General features: G+C 37.6%; 7 protein-coding genes across 8 annotated transcripts; 5 read left to right on the top strand and 2 right to left on the bottom strand.

The window, feature by feature from the left end:
- The first annotated feature begins 6 nt into the window (after window positions 1-6).
- Window positions 7-2,381, top strand: LOC130502274 (protein LEO1 homolog). The gene is made up of 8 exons (XM_056997051.1): window positions 7-57; window positions 319-489; window positions 752-883; window positions 1,066-1,245; window positions 1,353-1,481; window positions 1,542-1,646; window positions 1,721-1,966; window positions 2,063-2,381. The coding sequence occupies exons 2-8, from the start codon at window positions 319-321 to the stop codon at window positions 2,198-2,200; spliced, it is 1,101 nt and encodes a 366-aa protein (XP_056853031.1). The 5' UTR covers window positions 7-57; the 3' UTR covers window positions 2,201-2,381.
- A 145-nt stretch (window positions 2,382-2,526) lies between these two features.
- LOC108827975 (PLASMODESMATA CALLOSE-BINDING PROTEIN 1) lies at window positions 2,527-4,480 on the top strand. Its single transcript, XM_018601504.2, has 4 exons — window positions 2,527-2,731; window positions 2,997-3,236; window positions 3,498-3,531; window positions 3,982-4,480. The coding sequence occupies exons 1-4, from the start codon at window positions 2,680-2,682 to the stop codon at window positions 4,253-4,255; spliced, it is 600 nt and encodes a 199-aa protein (XP_018457006.1). The 5' UTR covers window positions 2,527-2,679; the 3' UTR covers window positions 4,256-4,480.
- Window positions 4,481-7,637: 3,157 nt separating this feature from the next.
- On the top strand, window positions 7,638-11,306 carry LOC130502273 (histone deacetylase 5-like). The gene is made up of 13 exons (XM_056997050.1): window positions 7,638-7,933; window positions 8,449-8,650; window positions 8,726-8,872; window positions 8,951-9,063; window positions 9,131-9,342; window positions 9,424-9,488; window positions 9,568-9,738; window positions 9,816-9,899; window positions 9,988-10,203; window positions 10,288-10,481; window positions 10,600-10,729; window positions 10,818-10,882; window positions 10,952-11,306. Exons 1-13 carry the CDS (start codon window positions 7,728-7,730, stop codon window positions 11,115-11,117), a joined length of 1,971 nt encoding a protein of 656 aa, XP_056853030.1. The 5' UTR covers window positions 7,638-7,727; the 3' UTR covers window positions 11,118-11,306.
- A 79-nt stretch (window positions 11,307-11,385) lies between these two features.
- Window positions 11,386-12,673, top strand: LOC108828275 (histone deacetylase 5). The gene is made up of 5 exons (XM_018601910.2): window positions 11,386-11,577; window positions 11,649-11,842; window positions 11,967-12,090; window positions 12,167-12,231; window positions 12,298-12,673. Exons 1-5 carry the CDS (start codon window positions 11,455-11,457, stop codon window positions 12,461-12,463), a joined length of 672 nt encoding a protein of 223 aa, XP_018457412.1. The 5' UTR covers window positions 11,386-11,454; the 3' UTR covers window positions 12,464-12,673.
- A 63-nt stretch (window positions 12,674-12,736) lies between these two features.
- LOC108828274 (glycine-rich RNA-binding protein 3, mitochondrial) lies at window positions 12,737-14,114 on the bottom strand. Its single transcript, XM_018601909.2, has 5 exons — window positions 14,033-14,114; window positions 13,686-13,837; window positions 13,527-13,595; window positions 13,301-13,407; window positions 12,737-13,202 (listed from the first exon to the last, which is right to left on the bottom strand). The coding sequence occupies exons 2-5, from the start codon at window positions 13,822-13,824 to the stop codon at window positions 12,753-12,755; spliced, it is 765 nt and encodes a 254-aa protein (XP_018457411.1). The 5' UTR covers window positions 13,825-13,837; window positions 14,033-14,114; the 3' UTR covers window positions 12,737-12,752.
- A 338-nt stretch (window positions 14,115-14,452) lies between these two features.
- LOC130502272 (replication protein A 70 kDa DNA-binding subunit D) lies at window positions 14,453-17,506 on the top strand. Its single transcript, XM_056997048.1, has 10 exons — window positions 14,453-14,683; window positions 14,964-15,110; window positions 15,189-15,407; window positions 15,491-15,668; window positions 15,750-16,020; window positions 16,118-16,345; window positions 16,433-16,656; window positions 16,729-16,889; window positions 16,980-17,100; window positions 17,174-17,506. Exons 1-10 carry the CDS (start codon window positions 14,556-14,558, stop codon window positions 17,375-17,377), a joined length of 1,881 nt encoding a protein of 626 aa, XP_056853028.1. The 5' UTR covers window positions 14,453-14,555; the 3' UTR covers window positions 17,378-17,506.
- Window positions 17,507-18,177: 671 nt separating this feature from the next.
- LOC130502270 (nuclear transport factor 2-like) lies at window positions 18,178-21,007 on the bottom strand. Of its 2 annotated transcripts, none has more exons than XM_056997044.1 (8): window positions 20,880-21,007; window positions 20,355-20,534; window positions 20,008-20,284; window positions 19,692-19,918; window positions 19,170-19,353; window positions 18,955-19,076; window positions 18,739-18,868; window positions 18,178-18,667 (listed from the first exon to the last, which is right to left on the bottom strand). In XM_056997044.1, the coding sequence occupies exons 2-8, from the start codon at window positions 20,532-20,534 to the stop codon at window positions 18,405-18,407; spliced, it is 1,383 nt and encodes a 460-aa protein (XP_056853024.1). In that variant the 5' UTR covers window positions 20,880-21,007; the 3' UTR covers window positions 18,178-18,404. The 2 variants fall into 2 exon arrangements, with proteins under 2 accessions (XP_056853024.1, XP_056853025.1); XM_056997045.1 differs by having other exon boundaries at window positions 18,739-18,865.
- Window positions 21,008-21,011: the final 4 nt, after the last annotated feature.

The raw sequence follows: 21,011 nt of genomic DNA, 5'->3' as shown, positions 1-21,011 counted from the left end.
GGCCCTCCTTTGGAAGTGGAAGTTCCTTTCCGCCTTCCTCCAGGTGATCCCGAAAAGGTATATCTGCTTTATGTTGCTAAAATATTCTCCGTTGACATGCGAATCAATAGTTTGGTATCTATTGGATTTTCCTTTTTGATACTTCTTTTATGTGGAGAACCATTGCTTTGAAACATGCTTCCGCATTTATTTACATGAATGGTCATTTGTTGTATAGGAGAATGCTATTCGATCTTATACTCCGAAATTCCTTTTTTAGCCCAAAAGAATGAGGTTAACTTTACCCATTACCTTTTGTTTGTCTTTGATATATTTCAGATGAACATGATAAAAGTTTCCAGTATCATGGGCATTGATCCAAAGCCATTTGACGCCAAGACATTTGTTGAAGAAGACACATTTGAGAGAGATGGAACGAAGACGCGTATTCGTCTGGTTAATAATATTGTGCGCCATAGGTTTGTTAAGGGTCGAGACGGTAAAACATATGTAAGTGTACACTTCTTCCTATCTTTTCCCCGTTTAAATTTTCTGTCAAAGCTTTGTTGTTGCTATGTGTTTTACGATTGTGATTGGAGTGTTATTTTACGATTTGTCTCTGTTGAGTAGTTCTTCTAATCCTTTAGGCTTCATCGGAAACCTGCCTATAAACAAGAGTCTTTTAGTCTTTGTTTGTTTGTTTGGGTTATGTTCTACATTTTCCTTACTTCTGCTGCAGTCTACTAATATCCCTGTTATGTTGCATATGCAGAGTGAAAGTAATGCTCGGTTTGTAAGGTGGTCAGATGGAAGCTTACAGCTATTGATAGGAAACGAAGTTCTTGATATAACTGAACAAGATGCACGTCAAGACCAGAACCACCTTTTACTGAAACATGAAAAGGTGCTAATTCTTTATTCCTTCTGCTTATGTTTACCCGATAGATTTGTAGTTGTTCCATCCTCCTAGGGCTCGAACCAACGATCAACTGATTCAGTCAAAGCTTCTCACGGGAAACATTCCAAAGTGGTATGTTGTTCTGAAAAAAAATTCTCACCTCTCACCTTATTTGGATGTCGTTGTAGGGAATCCTTCAATCGCAAGGAAGAATTCTGAAGAAAATGAGGTTTATTCCATCATCTCTAACGTCAAATTCCCATAGGCTTTTGACAGCCCTTGTTGACTCGAGGGAAAAGAAGGAGTTCAAAGTTAAGAACTGTGTCACTGACATTGACCCTGAGAGGGAGAAGGAGAAGAGAGAAAGGGTAACCTCTTAACTTGAGCTCCATACAATCCAATTGTGATTTCATTTGTCGAGTGTGTAGACTTTTCCTCATTTGATATATATATATATATATCAAATTTTCACCAGATGGAAAGCCAAAACCTCAAGGCTAGTACAAAGCTGAGTCAAGCGAGGGAGAAAATCAAGCGCAAGTATCCACTTCCTGTTGCAAGGAGACAACTCTCCACTGGATACTTGGAAGATGCTCTCGAAGAGGTTTGTTTCTATTGTTTGTGTCATTTTCTAAAGCAAAGACTAATTGTTTGGTGGAAGCAGGACGAAGAGACAGACCACTATGGTTCTCACCGCTCAAACCGTGGCTATGAGGAGGATCTGGAAGCTGAGGCGCAACGGGAACGAAGAATTATGAACGCCAAGAAGGTAAACAAAAACATATTAATACCATTTAGAAAATAAAATAATTGTTAAACCGCTTCTCCCTCGTGTTAAAGCAGAGCCAGAAAGGCTTTCCGGGGAGGTCATCAATGAGTTCAGCGAGACCGACAAGGCGTCAAGCGGAGTATTCAGAGAGCGAGAGAGAGGAATCAGAGTATGAGACTGAAGAAGAAGAGGAAGAAGAGGAGGAAAGGCCACGTTCCCGTAAAAGAGTCAAGGAACCAGAAGATGAGTACGAGGAAGATGAGGAGGAAGAAGAAGGAAAAACCAACAGATATTCAGAAGAAGATGAAGAAGAAGAAGAGGTAAGCAATGTAAACAGATTATGTTATGTTATAATGTTGTTGTTAATGAGAAGGATCATTCACAGATTGTAAATTGTTACGTTGTGGTGAATGCAGGGGGTTAAGGCAGGGAAGGAACGTGGTAGTAGCCGGAAAAGGAAAGGGATTGAGTCGGACGAGGAGGAGGAGTCTCCTCCGAGAAAAGCTCCGACTCATCGTCGTATGGCCATGGTTTACGACAGTGATGAAGACTAACAATTTTTCCATAAACAAAGCACTATCCCGTTTCATCGAAATAAAAAAAATTGTAATGTCAGTGTTTTGAACTTGTCTCGTTTTAATTAAATAGAAAACGATCATCAGATCATGATATGGATTTTTTGATCATTTTGTTCTTCATGTAATTTGTAGTTGAAGACAGTGTTCATTTTTCTTATTGGCAACTCTCTAAAGGTTGGTGAGATTAAGAAGACAACAAAAATTCTGAACATTTAATGCAAATACAGTAAATTGATAATCAATGATAAAATGAACACACTGTTGTAATTGACAGAAGACGACACACCACAAGTAGCACATTCATCTCTCTATACACTCAACAAGTAGCCAGCCACCCACTCTCTCACTGTTTTCTCCACTTTCTCTTCTTCTTGCTCTAGAGATCTCTCTATCTCTATCTTCATTATTTTCCTCTCTAGAGGACATAAACAGTGACATTCTATCTGAACGCATCTATGGCTGCTCTGGTTCTTTCACTTCCCATTCTAGCCATGGCCGGAGACTCTAGTAAAAAAACTTACACACTTGTTCAAATTTATTAGCATTAGTCTTTGTCTCTCTTACTAGTTACTACTACCCGAGTCTCGAGCCTTTTTGGCTCTGGTTTTGAAAAAGGATTCTTGTAGCACTCAAGGGTTTTACTGTTCCTAAGTGATATGCCATTGATAGACATTAAAAAGTTACCTTTCTTTTCTATTTATTGTCAAAAGTTAAATAGTGCTTATAATCAATCACTAAACATTTTTTCTCTTTTTGTTGGGGGTCTATGTAGGTGCGTCATGGTGTGTGTGCAAAACAGGGCTCAGTGATTCAGTGCTACAGAATACCTTAGACTACGCCTGTGGAAATGGAGCAGACTGTAATCCCACTCACCCAAAGGCACCTTGCTTTAACCCTGACAATGTCAGGTCGCACTGCAACTATGCGGTCAATAGCTTCTTTCAAAAGAAGGGTCAATCTCCAGGCACTTGTGATTTCAGTGGCACTGCCACTCCAACTACCACTGATCCAAGTTAGCCTCAACCATCCTCGTTTCACTGCTCTTTGGTTTTCTTCATCTTTGATATACAATGTATATTTGAGGAACTTGAAACATGAGAACACAATGCCTTTTTTTGAAGTGATTGTTAGTATTTCTTTAGTGCTCAGCTGAATGATTTTAGATATGCCAAAATGCGTGATGAATACTAGTTTCTAGCTTCAGTTCTGTGGATAATAATCAATGTACTAACGTTTTCTGAGATTGTTGAACTTTTTCTTTTTCTTTTTGCAGGCTATTCAGGATGTACCTTCCCAACTAGTGCTAGGTATGCTTTCAACCAAACTTTTGATATATCTATAATCAGTTCATGACTGATATAATAGTATGATTACTTCATTGGTTTGTACAACTATTATTTTTTCATTAATTCTACTATTCTCGATACATCATGGTTCGGGATTATTTGGACTACAAGATTAAACCAGATTTTAGAACAAGATTTAATAAGTCATAGTCAACAAATAGGAATTCATTTATATACTCAATGGTATTCTTAATCTTTAATCGTTTTGACCCTTCAGTTACTAGAAACTGAGACTGGACTCTCTTCTTTTGTTGGAGTGTTTTAGTTTAGAATATGAATTTGCTTTGAAGTTCTTCCATTAGATCATTTTCAGTTCATCAAAGACCTGGTCTGCTTATAAATTTCATCGGATAGGCTTCATTAATGGGTCTCCCAAGAGTGATTGTTTTTTTGTCTTATTTTTATATCCAGCGGCTCTGGAGGCAGCACCACTGTGACACCAGGCACAACCAATCCAAAAGGCAGCTCAACCACCACCACATTTCCTGGTGGCAACAGTCCTTATTCAGGAACCTCAGCCAATGGAGGTTTTGGAAACAATAGCACAGGAGCCACTGGGACAGGGATTAATCCAGATTACTCAATAGAAAGCAGTGCCTTTGCTCTCGAGAACTCAAGCAAATTGTTCACTTGCCTTATCTTGATCTCTTTAAGTGGATTATGTTATTTCTCGATGCTGTTCTAAGGGTGTTAACTGTTAATGTTCTCTTGTTTTGTTGGTGCACTTATTGTCTCTAGGACATTGTATTGTCTCTAGGACATCGGTCTAGCTTAGTGGTAGTCTATGTATGTGTGTGTTTTAGTTCTGTGTTATTTCTTGTTGTGAGATGATTTCAGCCTCTTGGTCTTACTCTGGTAGATTTGATCGTAGTGAAAAAAATTTATATATAAATGATCTTATTTTCTGTTACTTTAAACAAAAAACTAGATTAAGATTTAAGACCAGTGTTCAACCTGGCATGTTGACTCAAACCAGCCCAACCGCACCAAACTGAAATATTCAGTTTTTAGTTTAAATTTGACTAGAGTTTTTTTAATACACCCACTTGTTTATTTATGTTCCATATTTATATTTATAAATTTATATGAAAAATGTATAAGTGTCATATATGTATAAATTTGTATGAAAAATGTATGATACGCCCACTAGGTGTCTAATGGATTGCTGGAATTAATTGTGGTGATAAAGTTGAGAATTTAATGTATTTATTCAAATAAATAGAGTTATGATTATGGTTGAATTAAAAAACGTAGACCCATTTCTTGTGGGCCATGGGGCGCATCACATTGGCCCCCATTTAAGCCGCCCCTGAATCTTGTGATCTTAAGAAATACGAAAAACGAAGTCAATATTTATTAGCTAACATAAAGCAATGTTAAATTGAATATACCACTGCTCTGTAGTAAAAAAAACACTAGTCTCTCCGTTTTTAATTGTAAATAGTTTTATTTAAAACACACAAATTTAGAAAGTTATTATTTAAAAAAATATACCATTTAGTTAATTATTTCAACCAATTATAAAAAACCTAATATTATTTCATTGGTCACATAATATCCAATAAAAAAAATATGCATTGAAATATGTAAACTATTTATACTGTGAAACAAACTTTTCTTTCCAAAACTAACTATATTTTGAAACAGAATGAGTATATTAGTGTAAATAAGATTCTTTGTTTTAGTTGACATATAATTATAAAATGACTCAATCGCCAATGTCTTTTGCTTAACATTTCTAGCGACTCTTCGCCAACAATGGTGTACTGATTTCAAAGTATTTTCACTTAGATCCACCAACCTGATTTGAGTGGTTTAACATCTCTAAGAGATTTAATACCTAGTAGTCATTTGGATATGTGATCACTGATCAAAGACTAACTTTTTTTTGAACAAACCAAAGAGTGTAACTAAGATAGTTTTGAATATCTGGTTCTAACTTTATATAAAGCACTTGGAAGTTAACGATATATATGATCATTCTGGTGTAAATCGTGAATTTCTTAGCTAATTTCACATTGGAAGGATGCTAACGATGTTTATTGTTTCTTCATCCTAAATTTTTAGAATGCGTACTTTTTAGAAAACATAATTCAGTTTAATTGATTAATTCAACTGTTAAAAATGATTTTCCTTCCCAAGTTGCTTGTTCAACATCGCACGTTATGTTGTCATTTCATTATAATTCTATAAGAAATGTTGAAGTCACGCTTTTAAGCATTTAGATTTAGTAATAATTTAGTAGAAAGTTGATCCATGAAGAAACTAATAAAAGAAAGACTAAAGCTATCATTCATCAATCATGAGAGAATATAATTATCACCGAATACAAGACAATATACTAAGTTACATGTTGGACATAAGCGACGTTTACGTGAGGGGAATCATAATCATTTGAAGACTTTTTCTTATCACAACATCTCCGATCTACAACACTACATTAAATAGCGTAGTTTTAGCATTAAAAAGGTTATTTTCTAACCTTAACACTAACTTTCTAAATAGGCTAAGAATATTAGTTTTTACTTTTTAACAACATTTTTTTTAGATACAAGATGCATTCTTTGTAAAAAAAAATGATTGAATAAATTTAACATTCATTCAAAAAATGCTAACTTTCACATTAAAAATTATTTATAATATTATATTTATTTATTTTTTATTTGTCATTTTAATTATTTATTTATTAATAAAATAAATAATTAATAATTTAGTACATTGAGTAGTACTTTAGTATTGTAAATAGTATCACACCAAATTTAATGTTAAATTAGAATGTTACACTAAAATAGTGTAATGTTTAAAGTTAGGTTGGAGATGATTTTAATATAAAAAACTACCCTAAAATGATATTTTGCAGTTTGGTTGAAAATGACTGAATGTGATTGGATAGAATTAGAGTAAATGGACGAAAGAAAAGAAAGTTGAAATCTTTGGAAAGAAAAAAATGGAAATAAGAGTAAATTTTTACTTTTGACAAAAGTGGAGTAACATATTATTCTACTTTTAGCATGTTTTAGAGTAAGCAAAAATTTTCTTTTGTTCCATAATATTCTCGCCAATGATGCTATACAATCACAGTCTATGTTCTTCATCGTCATTATCAAAGCCCGATTAAAGAATATTATCAATTTCATAAACCAAGTAACCAATTTCATAAGCCAAGTAACCAAATACCACACTACACAAACTGAATTAACCACGAACCGGACCTCATAATGCCTAGTTGCCTACCTTTATTTCTTGTCGGCTTCTAAGCCATTGGTCTTCGAAACATGCGACTTTTCGGATAAAAATTGGTTGAGACTTGAAGTTGTTAAGTCTCTCTTTCACTTCCTTCTAAATGATAAGAACTAAAAAAAAATTAAGATGTTGATTGTTTGTGAACTTTTAATCAGTTTTTAATGTTTCTCTATAAACTATTTTCTATACTAATCAAGATTTCTAAAACATAAATTTCATAAAGATAGTAAATCGGATTGAGCAAACAACTACTAATTTCTACTCATAAACTAAAGTCCAAATTTCTAGGTTTCTTTTAAATAATTGTGAGTTATTTTAAATTTAGTTTAAGTATTCCTAGATTTATGCATTAATATAAAAAGAATAAACTGCTAAAATAATAACTATTCTTCTTTTTTCATCTCTAAAATAATAACTATTCAAAATCATTAAAGCTTATTACAAATAATTTTTTGACATCTAAAATATAGTATGCTAAGATTTATTTTAACTTATCAATAAAGTAAACTTAACTGTTTATTTTTTTATAATTTTATAAACCAAGATACATATTTTATTGATGAAATATATTATTTATAAATTTTGATTTATTAATTTAGTAATCTAAACTACATAACTCACATGTCACATTTTAAAAAAAAACTAATAAATATCCAATTAAATTTTATGAAATAAAAAACAAAAACTACATAAACATATAAAAAAGTAATATCTAAAAACCAGAAACTAAATCTAAAAACTCAAAACTACTTGCACAATCAAAGGCTTAAATAAATGACAAGTGGGGATTAAAAAAAATAAAATAAGACGTTTATAAAGTTGCATACACTTTGGAATCTTTCATAGTTTGTATAGTTCTCCTTCACGTCCTCTCCTTGATCGTCTAAAGATAAGACCTTTCACGTCCCTTTCAGATGGACACGGCCGTAGAATCTTCCGTTAACAACTCCGGAGACTGTAACGGTGAATCCAATAACGGGAAAGTCCAGCGAAAGGTGGGTCTTGTTTACGACGAGACCATGTGCAAGCACGACACACCTGACGGCGAGGCTCACCCTGAGCGTCCCGATCGTATCAGAGTCATCTGGGAGAAGCTTCAGCTCTCCGGTGTCACTCAAAGGTTCATACTTTACTCTTCACCCGATTTGTTCTGGGTAGCGAAAATGGAGAAACTTGCTGCTGAAACTTTAGTCAAGTTTGGTGGTTTTTTAGAAATGGGCCTCACTTTGCTTCTTTTAAAGACATTTCTTTTAGTTCAAATTCTTCATAAAGTGCTACCTTTTGTTCATGGGTTTAGAGTTATGTCTAGCTTGTGTGTTTGTGAAGAAAAGTTTCAAACTTTCTCTGGCTCTTTCTTTGAGTCAGAATTAAAGAAATCGTTAGGCCCTAGTTAGGTGCTTTATATGGAATTATTGATTAGCATGGTGACTAGTCCTATTCTTTAAAAAAAAAAAAAATTGCTTCAGAAAAATTGTTTCATTTAGGTATGATTTGCCGATTAGTTGGATGCATAGGGGCCATCTAGATCGATTTTTAGAATACTGGTAATACTATACAACCCTCTGGGAAGTTTATCCATCTAGATTTGTAATTTGATTCTGCTCAAATGACATTCTATGGTCTTTCATTTTGAAGATGTGTGGTTCTTGGTGGTACCAAAGCAGAGGATAAGCACCTCCAGCTGGTTCACACAACGGACCATGTTAATCTAGTTAAGAGTTTAAGCACAAAGAAGAAAGATGATCAGAGAGACAGGATTGCTTCACTGTTGAATTCTATATACATAAATGGAGGTTCATCTGAAGCTGCATATCTTGCAGCTGGTTCTGTTGTAGAGGTAGTAACACTTGAAATGCATATTAATCACTTGTTGAGATCGATCCCATTTGAATGATCTTGCAATTTTCAACAGGTGACGGAGAAAGTTGCCAAAGGAGAGTTAGATAGTGGGTTTGCTATTGTCAGGCCTCCAGGGCATCATGCTGAGGCAGATAAAGCCATGGGGTTCTGTTTTTTCAACAATGTTGCAGTCGCTGCTAGCTATTTACTTAACGAAAGAGTAATGACTTCTCTAGTATTATTACTTATTCAGATTCCTTTGGTCCCAAACTCATTTTTGGTTTTTACTTAAATGCAGCCTGATCTAGGTGTGAAGAAGATTCTGATTGTTGATTGGGATGTCCATCACGGAAACGGCACGCAGAAGATGTTCTGGCGAGATCCTCGTGTACTAGTTTTCTCTGTTCATAGGTACCTCTGTTTTCTACTCTTCTTTCAATACTATTTTGAATGTTACTGAATGTGCATTTGTGACTAGGCACGAGGGTGGAAGCTTCTATCCAGGGGGTGATGAGGGAGATTATAGCATGGTTGGGGAAGGTCCAGGTGAAGGGTTCAACATAAACGTTCCGTGGGAGCAAGGAAGATGTGGAGATGCAGATTATCTTGCTGCTTGGGACCATATCTTGATTCCTGTGGCTAAGGAGTTCAATCCTGATATTATCTTGTTATCAGCTGGCTTTGATGCAGGTATATAAGGTTTAATCAATTTTTTTTCAAGGCTATGTCATGTTAAGAGGTGTTGTAACCTTTTCAACTTCCTCTTAACAGCTATTGGTGATCCACTCGGCGGTTGCCGTGTTACACCATATGGTTATTCAGTTATGTTGAAGAAGGTTGGTGTTGAAGTAATGAACTGCTTATTTTGAGATAAGTCATATAAACTTGGATTGATCTCATTAATGTTCTTTACAGCTTATGGAGTTTGCACAAGGAAAGATTGTGATGGCGTTAGAGGGAGGGTACAATCTTGACTCAACTGCAAAGTCTTCACTTGCGTGTGTCCAAGTTTTGCTTGAAGACAAACCAATTCAAGGTTCTTGTGAAGCAATGCCATTCATGTCGACATGGCGTGTCATACAAGCGGTATGTATGGCTCTGTATCATCCATATAGTGCCTACGTTACTTGTCGGCAACGCTCATATGTTTCTTCTGGGTTTAGGTACGCAAGAGGCTGTGTACTTATTGGCCTTCACTTGCAGATGAACTATCATCAAATCTTATTGATCAGAAAACTCCTACTCCAGTTATGCACCTTTCTCTGCTTGATCTTCTTTTTCTTAGCCAGTCTCTGATTCTCACATCACAAAACTTCCTTTGTTTATTCATTCTAGATTGTCATTACCTCAAACTCCAACTCTGAAGCTAAAGACAACGCTCATGAAATCATGGATCAAATGTCCAAACTCAACATTGAAAACCACCAAGTAGATACTAAGGTTTCCACATCTTCTTGGAGAAGTGATCTCTCAAAGGTTGACGTTTGGTATGCCTCTTTCGGATCCAACATGTGGAAACAAAGGTTCCTTTGCTATATTGAAGGAGGACAAGTAAGTAACACTGTTCCATCTTTTTTTTTTTAGGTCAAGTCTTAGCTTCGGTATTAGTTGTCACATCTAGCTTTTTTTTTTCAGGTAGAGGGAATGACAAAGCCATGTGTTGGTTCAATGGATAAAAGTCCACCAAAGGGAATAACGTGGGGATTATATCCCAACAGGTTGTTCTTTGGCCGTGAATCTACAAATGTTTGGGGTCAAGGAGGAGTTGCTTTCCTCAACCCTCTTACTAATCTCACTGATCAAACTCACATGTGTTTGTACAGAATCACGTTAAGTGTTTTTACCACTCTTTAATTTCTTGTTTTTTTTTTCTTTTTTGCTGCTTTTACCTCATTAGAATCACGTGATCTTTCTTGCTTATCTCCACTAGTGTCTTTCTTGAAACAGTCTCGAGCAGTTCAACGATGTTCTGTTTCAGGAAAATGGCTTGAACGTGGATTTTGATTCTCCAATCTTTGATCTAACTGCTCTCAAGTTAGTAGAGAACAATGGATCCACTCCACTTGAAGCTGATTTGGTTAGTCAAAACACCAAAATGTTTGATTAATACGCTTAAAGAATAATAGTCACGTTTAATTACATTCATGTATGGTCATGTTTCACAGGCTCCTTGGTATGGAAACGTTGTCTGTATGGGAAGAGAAGGCGACATACCTATACTTACAATGACGTAAGTTTCCCTTAAGACAAATGCTCTCTTCCAACTTCATTGGTTCCTGATAACTTTTTTTGTTTGCAGTTGCACATTGTCTCTTGTTGAGAAGTTTACATCTGGTGAAATCCCACTAAGACCTCCTGCAAAAGCCTATGCCAACACTTTTATAAGAGGACTTGTTGAAGGAGGAATATTCTCTGAAGAAGAAGCTGAGGCTTACATAGACAATGCTGCTTCTAAACCTCTCTAAGATTATTATTTGGAGCTGAGTTTATTCAGTTACACTATTGAAACCGCACGGTTTTAGAAAACTGTCATATTATAGTGAACATTTGTTACATGTTACCATTTGTCAAAAGATAAGACAATAAACATTGGTGGGAGGGGGAATTAATTATGTTAAGCTGAATTTATTGGAAAATAAAAGATTTATCATCAACCATTGGTTCTACGTAAACTCTAACTTGTGAGGCTGTGATTGGTTGATACTTAGTTTCTAATATACAATAAGATACTTTGAATACTACTTGAGAGTTGGGGAGTTCTCGTTGACCTTATCACCCTGATCGTTGGAAGATAAGATAACAATGGCTGGAGAGTCTGAAACTGCATCTTGGAGAAGTGAACTCGCAAAGGTTGATGTCTGGTATGCATCTTTCGGATCCAACATGTGGAAACCGAGGTTCCTTTGCTATATCCAAGGAGGACAAGTAAGTAACCAACCTTGTTTTTTTGGGGGGGTGTTATGTCTTTGGCTTTGGTCTTAACGTCTTATTCTCAGGCGGCGGGAATGAAGAAGGCATGTGTTGGTGCAATGGATAAAACTCCACCGAAGGAAACAACGTGGAGAACGTTTCCAAACAGGTTGTTCTTTGGCCGTGAATCCACAGTTACTTGGGGTAAAGGAGGATCTGCTTTCCTCAACCCTCTTACTAGTCCCAGTGATCAATCTCACATGTGTTTCTACAGAATCACGTTAAGTGTTGTTTGTTACCACCACTCTTTTAAATTAAATCTCCAGTTTCTGCTTACCACATTAGAAATCATTTCTTTATCATTCTTTTTTCTTTTTTTTTGTTTTGTTTTGCTTGAAGAACAGGCTTGAGCAGTTCAACGATGTTCTGTTTCAGGAAAACGGCATGAAAGTGGATTCTGAGACTCCCCTCTTTGATCTATCTGCTCTGCAGTTAGTACAGAACAATGGATCCATCCCACTTGCTAAAGTAAGAAAACAGATGTTGCTTTTGATACGCTTTAGAGAGACATGTAATAGTATGTATGGGACATTTTTTTTTGCAGTCTGGTTGGTATGGTAACGTTGTCTGCGTGGGAAAAGAATCAGGCATACCTATACTTACAATGACGTAAGTTTACTCTATTTCAATTTCATTGTCTTGTGCGCTGTTTCGCAATGACTGTTTTGTTTGCAGATGCACACTTTCTGTTCTTGAGAAGTTTATATCAGGTGAGGTGCCATTAAGACCTCCTGCAAAAGCCTATGCCAACAGTTTGGTAATGGGACTTGTTGAAGGAGGAAGACTCTCTGAAGAAGAAGCTTGGGCTTACATAGACAATGCTGCTTCTAAACCTCTCTAAGATTGTTTGGAGCTTTCAGGTTTCTGAGTTGTTTGTTTACTTACTACTAAAACCACATGGTTTAATAAAAGATTGTGTCTTTCTCTTTGAGTGTGGTGTTATGCAAACTATGTATGTATCTTTATTGTCATATCAGACCACAACAGTAGCTGAAACAATCTCAAGCTACAAAATTTATTTTATGCAAAAAGCAGATTGTTTCTACATAAAGTGGTTTCCATATTCATGAAAAGTTATGGATAAATTATCTCTTGAGACAAGTCTTAGACAACATATTTTGCTAGTTGCTTCAGGCTCTTTTGGCAACATCAGTGTCATCTTCGAAACCTCCCACTGGTCCATTCTCCATCTCAGTGTTCTCCATGCCTCCAAACTGAGCCTCACCCCCACCAACACCAAACTGAGTGTTCTCACCACCGAACTGAGAGCTGTTACCAACTGGGTTTCCACTAAACTGGCTGTCTCCAGCGAATCCACCATTGTTGATGCCGTAGGTATTGCCACTATCATAACCACTACTTCCATTGTAGCCACCAACAGCACCTGCACTTGAGCCCTCACCATAACCGCTGCTGCTAGATCCATAGCCACCACTTGCACCATATCCACCAGCTCCACCGCCTCCATAACCGCCAGCACCATAACCACCTCCACCACTCCCAAACCCACCACCTCCAAACCCACCGCCACTTGTTCTATCATGTGCATAACTCACTTTAACAATACGGCCATGGAGATCCTGAAGGAGGATTAAGAAAGAAAAAAAGGATTCCTAGTTGAAACCTAACATTGTTCTCAGAGAAGTAGATAGTAAAACATCAGCAACAAGAAAGTTACCTGCCCGTCCAAAGCCTGGATAGCACTAGAGGCCGCCTCTGCATCAGTGAATGTAACAAACCCAAATCCCCTCGACCTACCAGTTTCACGATCCAAAATAACCTTCGCTGTATTAAAAAAAAAAACACAGATGCAGAGTTAGCAAAAGACAATTAAACAAAACCATACAACACACTGCAACCATTCTTACAAGAAAAATACTAAAAAGATCAGTTATTTTTTTTACTTCCAACGACTTCGCCGTATTTGCTGAAAGCTTCTCTTAAGCTATCCTCATTCATCCCATACTCCATACCTTACAAAATATCAAAATAACTCATAAAAGTTAGCAAGAACCATAGCATAACAACTAGACACTTACAGACACTCTAGAAACAAAACCCACCTCCAATGAAGAGCTTAGAAGATGACATGCACCTTATCGCCTTAAAAAGCGAAGGGCTTCTTGATAAAGAACCATGAGCATTGAGCTGCTTGCTCCTCGTCTGCTTCAATACGTTGCCGAATTTACTCAGAAAAGCCATCGCCTATAGATATCTAACATGGCCAAGTAACATTAAACCGTTGTTAGGCATAGATCGTTAATGTAAATTACAATCAAAGCTTTTACATTTGACCAAGATCACTCAAATCAGAGACAATAATAATACCTTTAAGACAGCTAAAGAGAATCAAAGCTGAAAACTTTTTGGGTTTATGAGAAGGAAAATGACAGTGAGGAGGAGTAAGTACCTTTCTTTCTCTACTACACTTGCCTTCCGCTGTGATTCTTAAGCTTCTGTTAAAACTTAAAACCCTACTTGTGTTCTGTTCTGTAAAGGGTTTATGTAGAGTTGTTGTTAAACTAAATCATGACCGTTGAAATATTCATTGAATTAACGGTAAATTAAAAAAAAATATACGAAAGGCCTTTTCATCGCGTGACAGCCCAGTATGAATGGGCCAACAAACAAGAAAAAGAGAGCCCACTACACAGTCTACTACGTCGTTTCCCGAGTCAATCTTCTGGTGTCGTTCCGAAGGCGCCAAAAGCTGTGAAAAATGAAAATTCACGACAAAAAAAAAAGAAGTCAAAAACTCGCGCGGGGTTGTAATTAATTAATTTTAGCTCCCGCGCAACTTCCACCCTTTACAAAAACCCTGTCCTCTTCCTCCGAAACTAATCCATCACCCACACTCACTACTCCTCACAAAGCACACACCTTTAGGGTTTTTTTTTCCATTTCGAGCCAAGCACAAAACCAAAACTTTGAGAATGCAGAACTCTGTAACCCCAGATGCTATCTCCACCGTATTGTCAAACCCATCTTTCGATTCGTCTTCGGATCGATCTGAGATCGTCGTCCAAGTCGTCGATCTCAAACCAATCGGCAATCGCTATACGTAAGCTTTGTACTTCAAACTCTAGATTAGCTTTCCATCCTCGCTTGATACTGTATCTGGGTTCATCAATTTCGTCAATATATCGGATTTATAGCTTCGCAATCGTGTTTGATTCCATTGGTACAGATTTGGGTTTTTTGATTTTGGATTAGGGTTTTGATTAAAGGTTTCGTCTTTTTGAATCTCCGGGTTCGAATTAGGGATTTGAGGGGGTTTTGTGGTCTTTGGGTTTTATTATCTGATTTGATTTTTTTTTACATGTTGTGATTGTGGTTTACAGGTTTAGTGCCAACGATGGGAAGACGAGAGTGAAAGCTATGTTCACAGCTTCGTTAACACCTGAGATCGTTTCTGGGAAGATTCAGAACCTTGGTCTGATCCGTCTAGTGGATTTCACTGTTAACGACATCTCAAGCAAATCAACAAAGTGAGAATCTTTTTTACTGCTTGTTTACATCTCAAGCAAATCTCAAACTTATGTTTATTGTCTCTGTCGTCTCTGCAGGTATTTTCTTGTGACGAAATGTGAGTCTGTCGCTTCTGCGCTTGATTCTGAGATTGACTTGGATGGTAAGAAGGATGAGGAAGGTGGTGAGGCCGCCAAGAGGCAGAAGCTAGATCACTCTCCTGTGCGTGATGTTAAAGAGACTGGAATCATGTTGAAACCCAAGAAGGAGTTTGTTGCTAAATCAGCTTCTCAGATAATCTCTGAACAGAGGGGAAAGTAAGCAAATGCTCTTCTTTTAAATGTTTCATGTTCTCTGTTGATGAGTGTGTGATTAATCGCTTTTGGGTTTGTTTTTGCAGTGCTGCGCCAGCTGCAAGAATGGCCATGACTAGAAGAGTTCATCCACTTGTGTCCTTGAATCCTTACCAAGGAAGCTGGACCATCAAAGTCCGAGTCACTAACAAGGGAACTATGAGAAACTACAGAAACGCTAGAGGTGAAGGATGTGTCTTCAATGTCGAACTAACTGATGAAGAAGTAAGAAAGCTCCCACTTTTCATCATCTCTTTATTATAGTCTTGTGTGGTTACTCATCTTGTTGGTTTTGTTGTGATTCAGGGAACACAAATTCAAGCTACGATGTTTAATGATGCTGCAAGGAAGTTCTATGAGAGGTTCCAAATGGGAAAGGTGTATTATATATCTAGGGGATCACTTAAACTTGCTAACAAGCAGTTCAAGACGGTCCAGAATGATTACGAGATGACACTTAATGAAAACTCAGAGGTGGAGGAAGCTAGTAACGAGGAAATGTTTGTACCTGAGACAAAATTCAACTTTGTACCCATTGAAGAGTTGGGTATGTATGTGAATCAGAGGGAGCTTATTGGTAAGAACCGTTATTTTTTTCATAAAAACTTATATCTTGCTGGTTACTTATGCATCATTTTAGGATGATAACAACTTCAATACTATGTTGTTTACAGATCTTATTGGTGTTGTTCAAAGTGTTTCTCCTACCATGAGTATTAGAAGGAGAACTGACAATGAGATGATACCCAAGAGGGATATAACTTTGGCTGATGAGTCAAAGAAAACTGTTGTGGTGTCTCTGTGGAACGACCTGGCAACCGGCGTAGGTCAAGAGCTTCTGGATATGGCTGATGAGTCTCCTGTAATTGCAATCAAGTCTCTCAAAGTTGGAGACTTTCAAGGTAATGTTGAGTTTGCAATGATTGAACAATTTGTCCTGATCACAGCTCTCTTCAAACTTGTTTGCTGATATATTCCAATCTCCTCAGGTGTTTCGTTGTCCACCATCAGCAGAAGCAATGTGGTGATCAATCCTGAATCACCAGAAGCTAAAAAGCTGAAGTCTTGGTACGACTCTGAAGGCAAGGAGACATCCATGTCTTCCATTGGCTCAGGGATTAGCCCATCTGCTAAGAATGGATCTTGGTCTATGTACACAGACAGAGTCCTTCTCTCTCACATCACAAGCAACCCATCTCTAGGCGATGAAAAGGTACTAGAACATTGAACTCCACTCGTGTAGGAAAAATGCTTAACTAATTATGAACCTGGATTTCTATTGCAGCCTGTGTTTTTTAGCACTAGGGGTTACATAAGCTTCATCAAACCAGACCAGACAATGTGGTACCAAGCTTGTAAGACTTGTAACAAGAAGGTAACTGAAGCAATGGACTCTGGTTACTGGTGTGAAGGTTGCCAGAAGAAAGAAGAAGAATGCAGCTTAAGGTTAGAAGCTCAGAACTTGGTATAGGTACCAAATTATCTTCCTTCTTCAGACAACTTACTTGTGTCTGCTTTGGTTGGTGTTGTTATCAGGTACATAATGGTGGTGAAAGTCTCTGACTCAACAGGAGAAGCTTGGTTTTCATCATTCAACGATGAAGCAGAGAAGATTATTGGATGTTCGGCTGATGAGCTCAACAAACTAAGATCTGAGGTAAGGAGCTTTAAACTTAGAACCATGTTGAATATTCTTATGTGATGTTTAATGTTCTAAAACTTTTTTCCAGGGAGGTGAAGTAAATGAGTTTCAGACAAAGCTGAAAGAAGCAACCTGGTCGTCGCATGTCTTCAGGATTAGCGTCACTCAGAATGAGTACAACGGGGAGAAGAGGCAGAGGGTGACTGTGAAAGGAGTGGCTCCTGTTGATTTTGCTGCTGAAACAAGATTGTTACTCCAAGACATCTCCAAGAAGAACAAAGCATCTCAGTAGATCTCATGTTTCACGTTGTTAGGAATCTTGTTTTGCCTTAAAATGTCTCAGAACTTTGCTTGTAATAAGCTTTTCTGTAGTTTGGATTATTAGAGTTAATATCATTTAATGCACTAAAGCTTTATTTCACTTGTGTTGGGATAATCCCTTGTTAACCAGAATGAGCATGAATGGTACTTACAAATCGAAAAGCTCATGGATAAGTAAGAACTCTGCAAGATATAATTTTGATGATGTTCTTTAACTTCAGGCAAGAAACTACTTAAGTATCCAAAATTATCTGCAATGGTTTTTTCACTATTTTACTTTGCATACAACTACATGTCAAAGGTTAATATTGTCAGCTTGATTTACAGAGAATTGAATAATGCATCTTCTTTAGGCTCTTGTTTCTTAGAATATGAAAGAATCAGGGGGTAAGATGAGGAGAGTGAGAGGTTCCTTAAGAGGTAACAAAGATGATTGATCTTCGATGGAGTGCAAACAATAAAATGCTCTTTGTATTTGTTTTCTGATAAAGTCAACCACAGTTTTGAATTTGTATTTTGTTTTCGCTTTTCTCTATAAAACTTTATGCTACGGTCTGCTGCATGTGGTTGTCTTCTTGGTTGGCTCTGCTGCATTTGATTGTCTTCTTGGTTGGCTCTGCTGCATATGGTTTTCTTCTTAAACTGCAGAAACCTGTGTGGGTTATGCGTTGGCCAGCTCCCCAATGCAATAAAGAGTCAGATTATAGACAGTTTGGTTCATTTGCTCTGGCTCACTTTAACTAAACACCTAAAGGTCATTTTGCATCAAAGAACACAAACTCTATAATGGCTTTCTTATGAAATTGAATGTTTATGAAGAAGTTTCCAAAGGATTTAAAAGGATGAAAATACAAAAAAGAAAGCAAGAATGTGGAGAAACTAAACCCACCAAAAACAGCCAAAACGACTTGAAACATCAAACTAAACTCAAGTAGTAAGGCCAAAAGAAAAGAAAATAACAAACTACTCTCTTATGCAGGTGCCCATTAGATGCAAAGTCACGATGAAACACCACCACCGCGAGGCCCACCACGTCCTCCTCCTCCACTTCCCCTTCCACTGCCACCGTTTTGTGGAACCCTCTGGTAACCTTCTCCGCCACTCCGAGGGTTTGAGCTCTTTGGTCTACCTGAATACTCACCTCTTCCATACCCTCCTCTTCCTCCTCCTCCAACACCACCGCGTCCTCCTTTGAAACTCTCGTTCCTGAAGCTTCCTCTTCCTCCAAAGTACCTTCCCCTACCACCTCCATTGTTTCCTCCTACAAAAAAGATCAAAAACCATTAAACCATCTCCTTATTCTTGATCAGCTCTCTCTCTCATGTTTCTTACCACGAGTGTTTGTTTTCTTCTCCTCTAAAACAACTTGACGATCGCCAATCGTAATAGGTGAGGCCTCAAGCGCACTCTGCCTTCCACTAGACGTTTCGAACTCCACAAAACCAAAACAGAAACCTTGCTGCTGAGAGATCACACATCACAAACGTGTAAGGAAAGGAACCAGTTTAAGTTAACTCTTGGAGATGATTGTAGATTTATATCAAAGACCTTATTGCTTCTGACTTGAATCCCTTCATGCTTGACAGCACCAAAGCTCTTGAACACCTCTTCAAGCTGTGTTGGTGTGGTGTCAAAAGGTAAGTTCCGGACATAAATCGAATGTCCATCATCTGTAAAATAACAAGTAGACATAACAACTCTCAGTAACCAAGGGATTGTGTTTACATTTTCAAACATAGAGATGGAAAGAAGAATCTACTGACCTTCCACATCAGCATTGCTACTGTTGTGAACATTCTCAAGACCTAAAGAAGCATTGGGAGCTGCTGCATGCTCAGCAGGTGGAGGAGGAGTTGGCTTCTGGTTGGTTCTGACCGGAGCTGCTCTTGGCTTGTTCCGAGCAGCAACGTGTGTTGGTGGTGCTGGACCGCTTCTCATCAGTTTGAGCTGTTGTAATCACACAAAAGAAAGACTTGTAACGTTTCACTACAAACCAATGTTCACAATAGCTAAGGCAGGCTTTGTAAAGGAGCAGCAATCAAGAGGATTGCCTATACTTTAACGAATTATTGATTTATTTTAATATATATTTTACATTTACATAATATATTTTAGCTTTTGGATTTAGTTATAAAATTATTTTGGAAAAATTGTAAATTTATACTAACATTATTTGCTTAATTTGACTAATTTAGATCGTTTTAAACCATTTTAACCGATTTGATTCATATAAACAAATGAAAGATAGATGAGAAAATCAGTTATTAAGCAGTTAAAAGACTCACGATTGAAGCATAGGTAGGAGGATCTCCATGAGACACTGATAGAACTTCACTGTGATTTAACTTAGCTGGAGGAGGCTCAACAATAGGCTCAACGTCAACAACAACACCTTCATCTTTCTCACAAGGATCATCATACACCTCAGCCACATTGTCAACATCTTCCTCCTCAATAGAAGCAACTGGCTCTGGTTCAACCTCAGCCTCACGACTAACAACAACAACACGTTCTGACAAACAAAGCCAAAATGAGTGTTTCTGTGCTGTGGTAAGACACAAAACAAAAACAAAAAGGCTTTGGGATCTTTTCAATCTGTACCTGGTTCAACAGGAGCCTCAACTTCCTTGATGGCAACAGACCTGGTCACCTCTTTCTCCTCAAGGAAACGAAACACATCGTTTAAGACAAAGTAACCCTTGTCTTGAGGAGCCAAGAAGAAAGTCTGACTAAACCTCTTCCTCACATTATCTTTCCCGGTTAAGCGTCCAGTCACCAGCACGATAACGCCTCTCTCATGAGACTCCTGAGCATCCGCAGTGTCTATCTCCGCGGTGTAGTCTTCATAGCTCAACGACATGATCTTATCATTGATCGCCTGAAATAGTTTTGAACCAATGTTGTTAGATCAAAGTTTGAAAGACTTTATAGAGTTCTAAGAGTCTCACTTGCATAGTTGTGACGGTGGTCACAGAACCGGTGACATCAGGACGGGTTAACAAGCTGGAATCTTGGTAAAACCGGTGGACTAAACCGGGAGATTGGTGGAGAATGTGGTAGTATTGCTCCACAAAGGCACGGCCAACAACCTCAGCACCAGGGGAAGTGCTAGCCTCCTGCTGAGCCATCTACACCATCCATATGTATATTAACAACGTTATGTTTATCCTTTCGATCAATAACATATTAAAAGTCAACGATCTGTTCAAGATTTCACTGTTTACACACACACACACACAAAACCCTAAAATGAATTAAAGAGAGAACGTTTACAAAACACAAAGGGAGACAATAAAGGAACAGGATGATGGAAGTCTTTAATGTTTGTAATTAAATGAATCGAGAAGAGAAGTATATGAAGTAATGGGTCATCAGATCAAAGCTTAGACCAAGGTTTCTAGCACATCTAGAAAGAGTCAAAAAAGGAGGATATATCGAAAGAAGAAGAAGAAGGAAGTGTAGTTTGTACTTACAGTGATCTGAGGGAGAGAGAGAGAGAGGGGGGACAAAGAGAGATCTGCTGCAGGAGAAACAGAGGAAGGACGTGAGAGACAGCGACAGACGGAGAAAGAGTGTGAGAAGGAACATAACTAGTACGGAGTTTA

The sequence above is a fragment of the Raphanus sativus genome, unplaced genomic scaffold (genome assembly GCF_000801105.2).
Source record: "Raphanus sativus cultivar WK10039 unplaced genomic scaffold, ASM80110v3 Scaffold0478, whole genome shotgun sequence".
NCBI classification, from domain to species: domain Eukaryota; kingdom Viridiplantae; phylum Streptophyta; class Magnoliopsida; order Brassicales; family Brassicaceae; genus Raphanus; species Raphanus sativus.
Note: the sequence above shows the minus strand (reverse complement) of the source record. Positions and strands in the feature narration are given on the sequence as shown.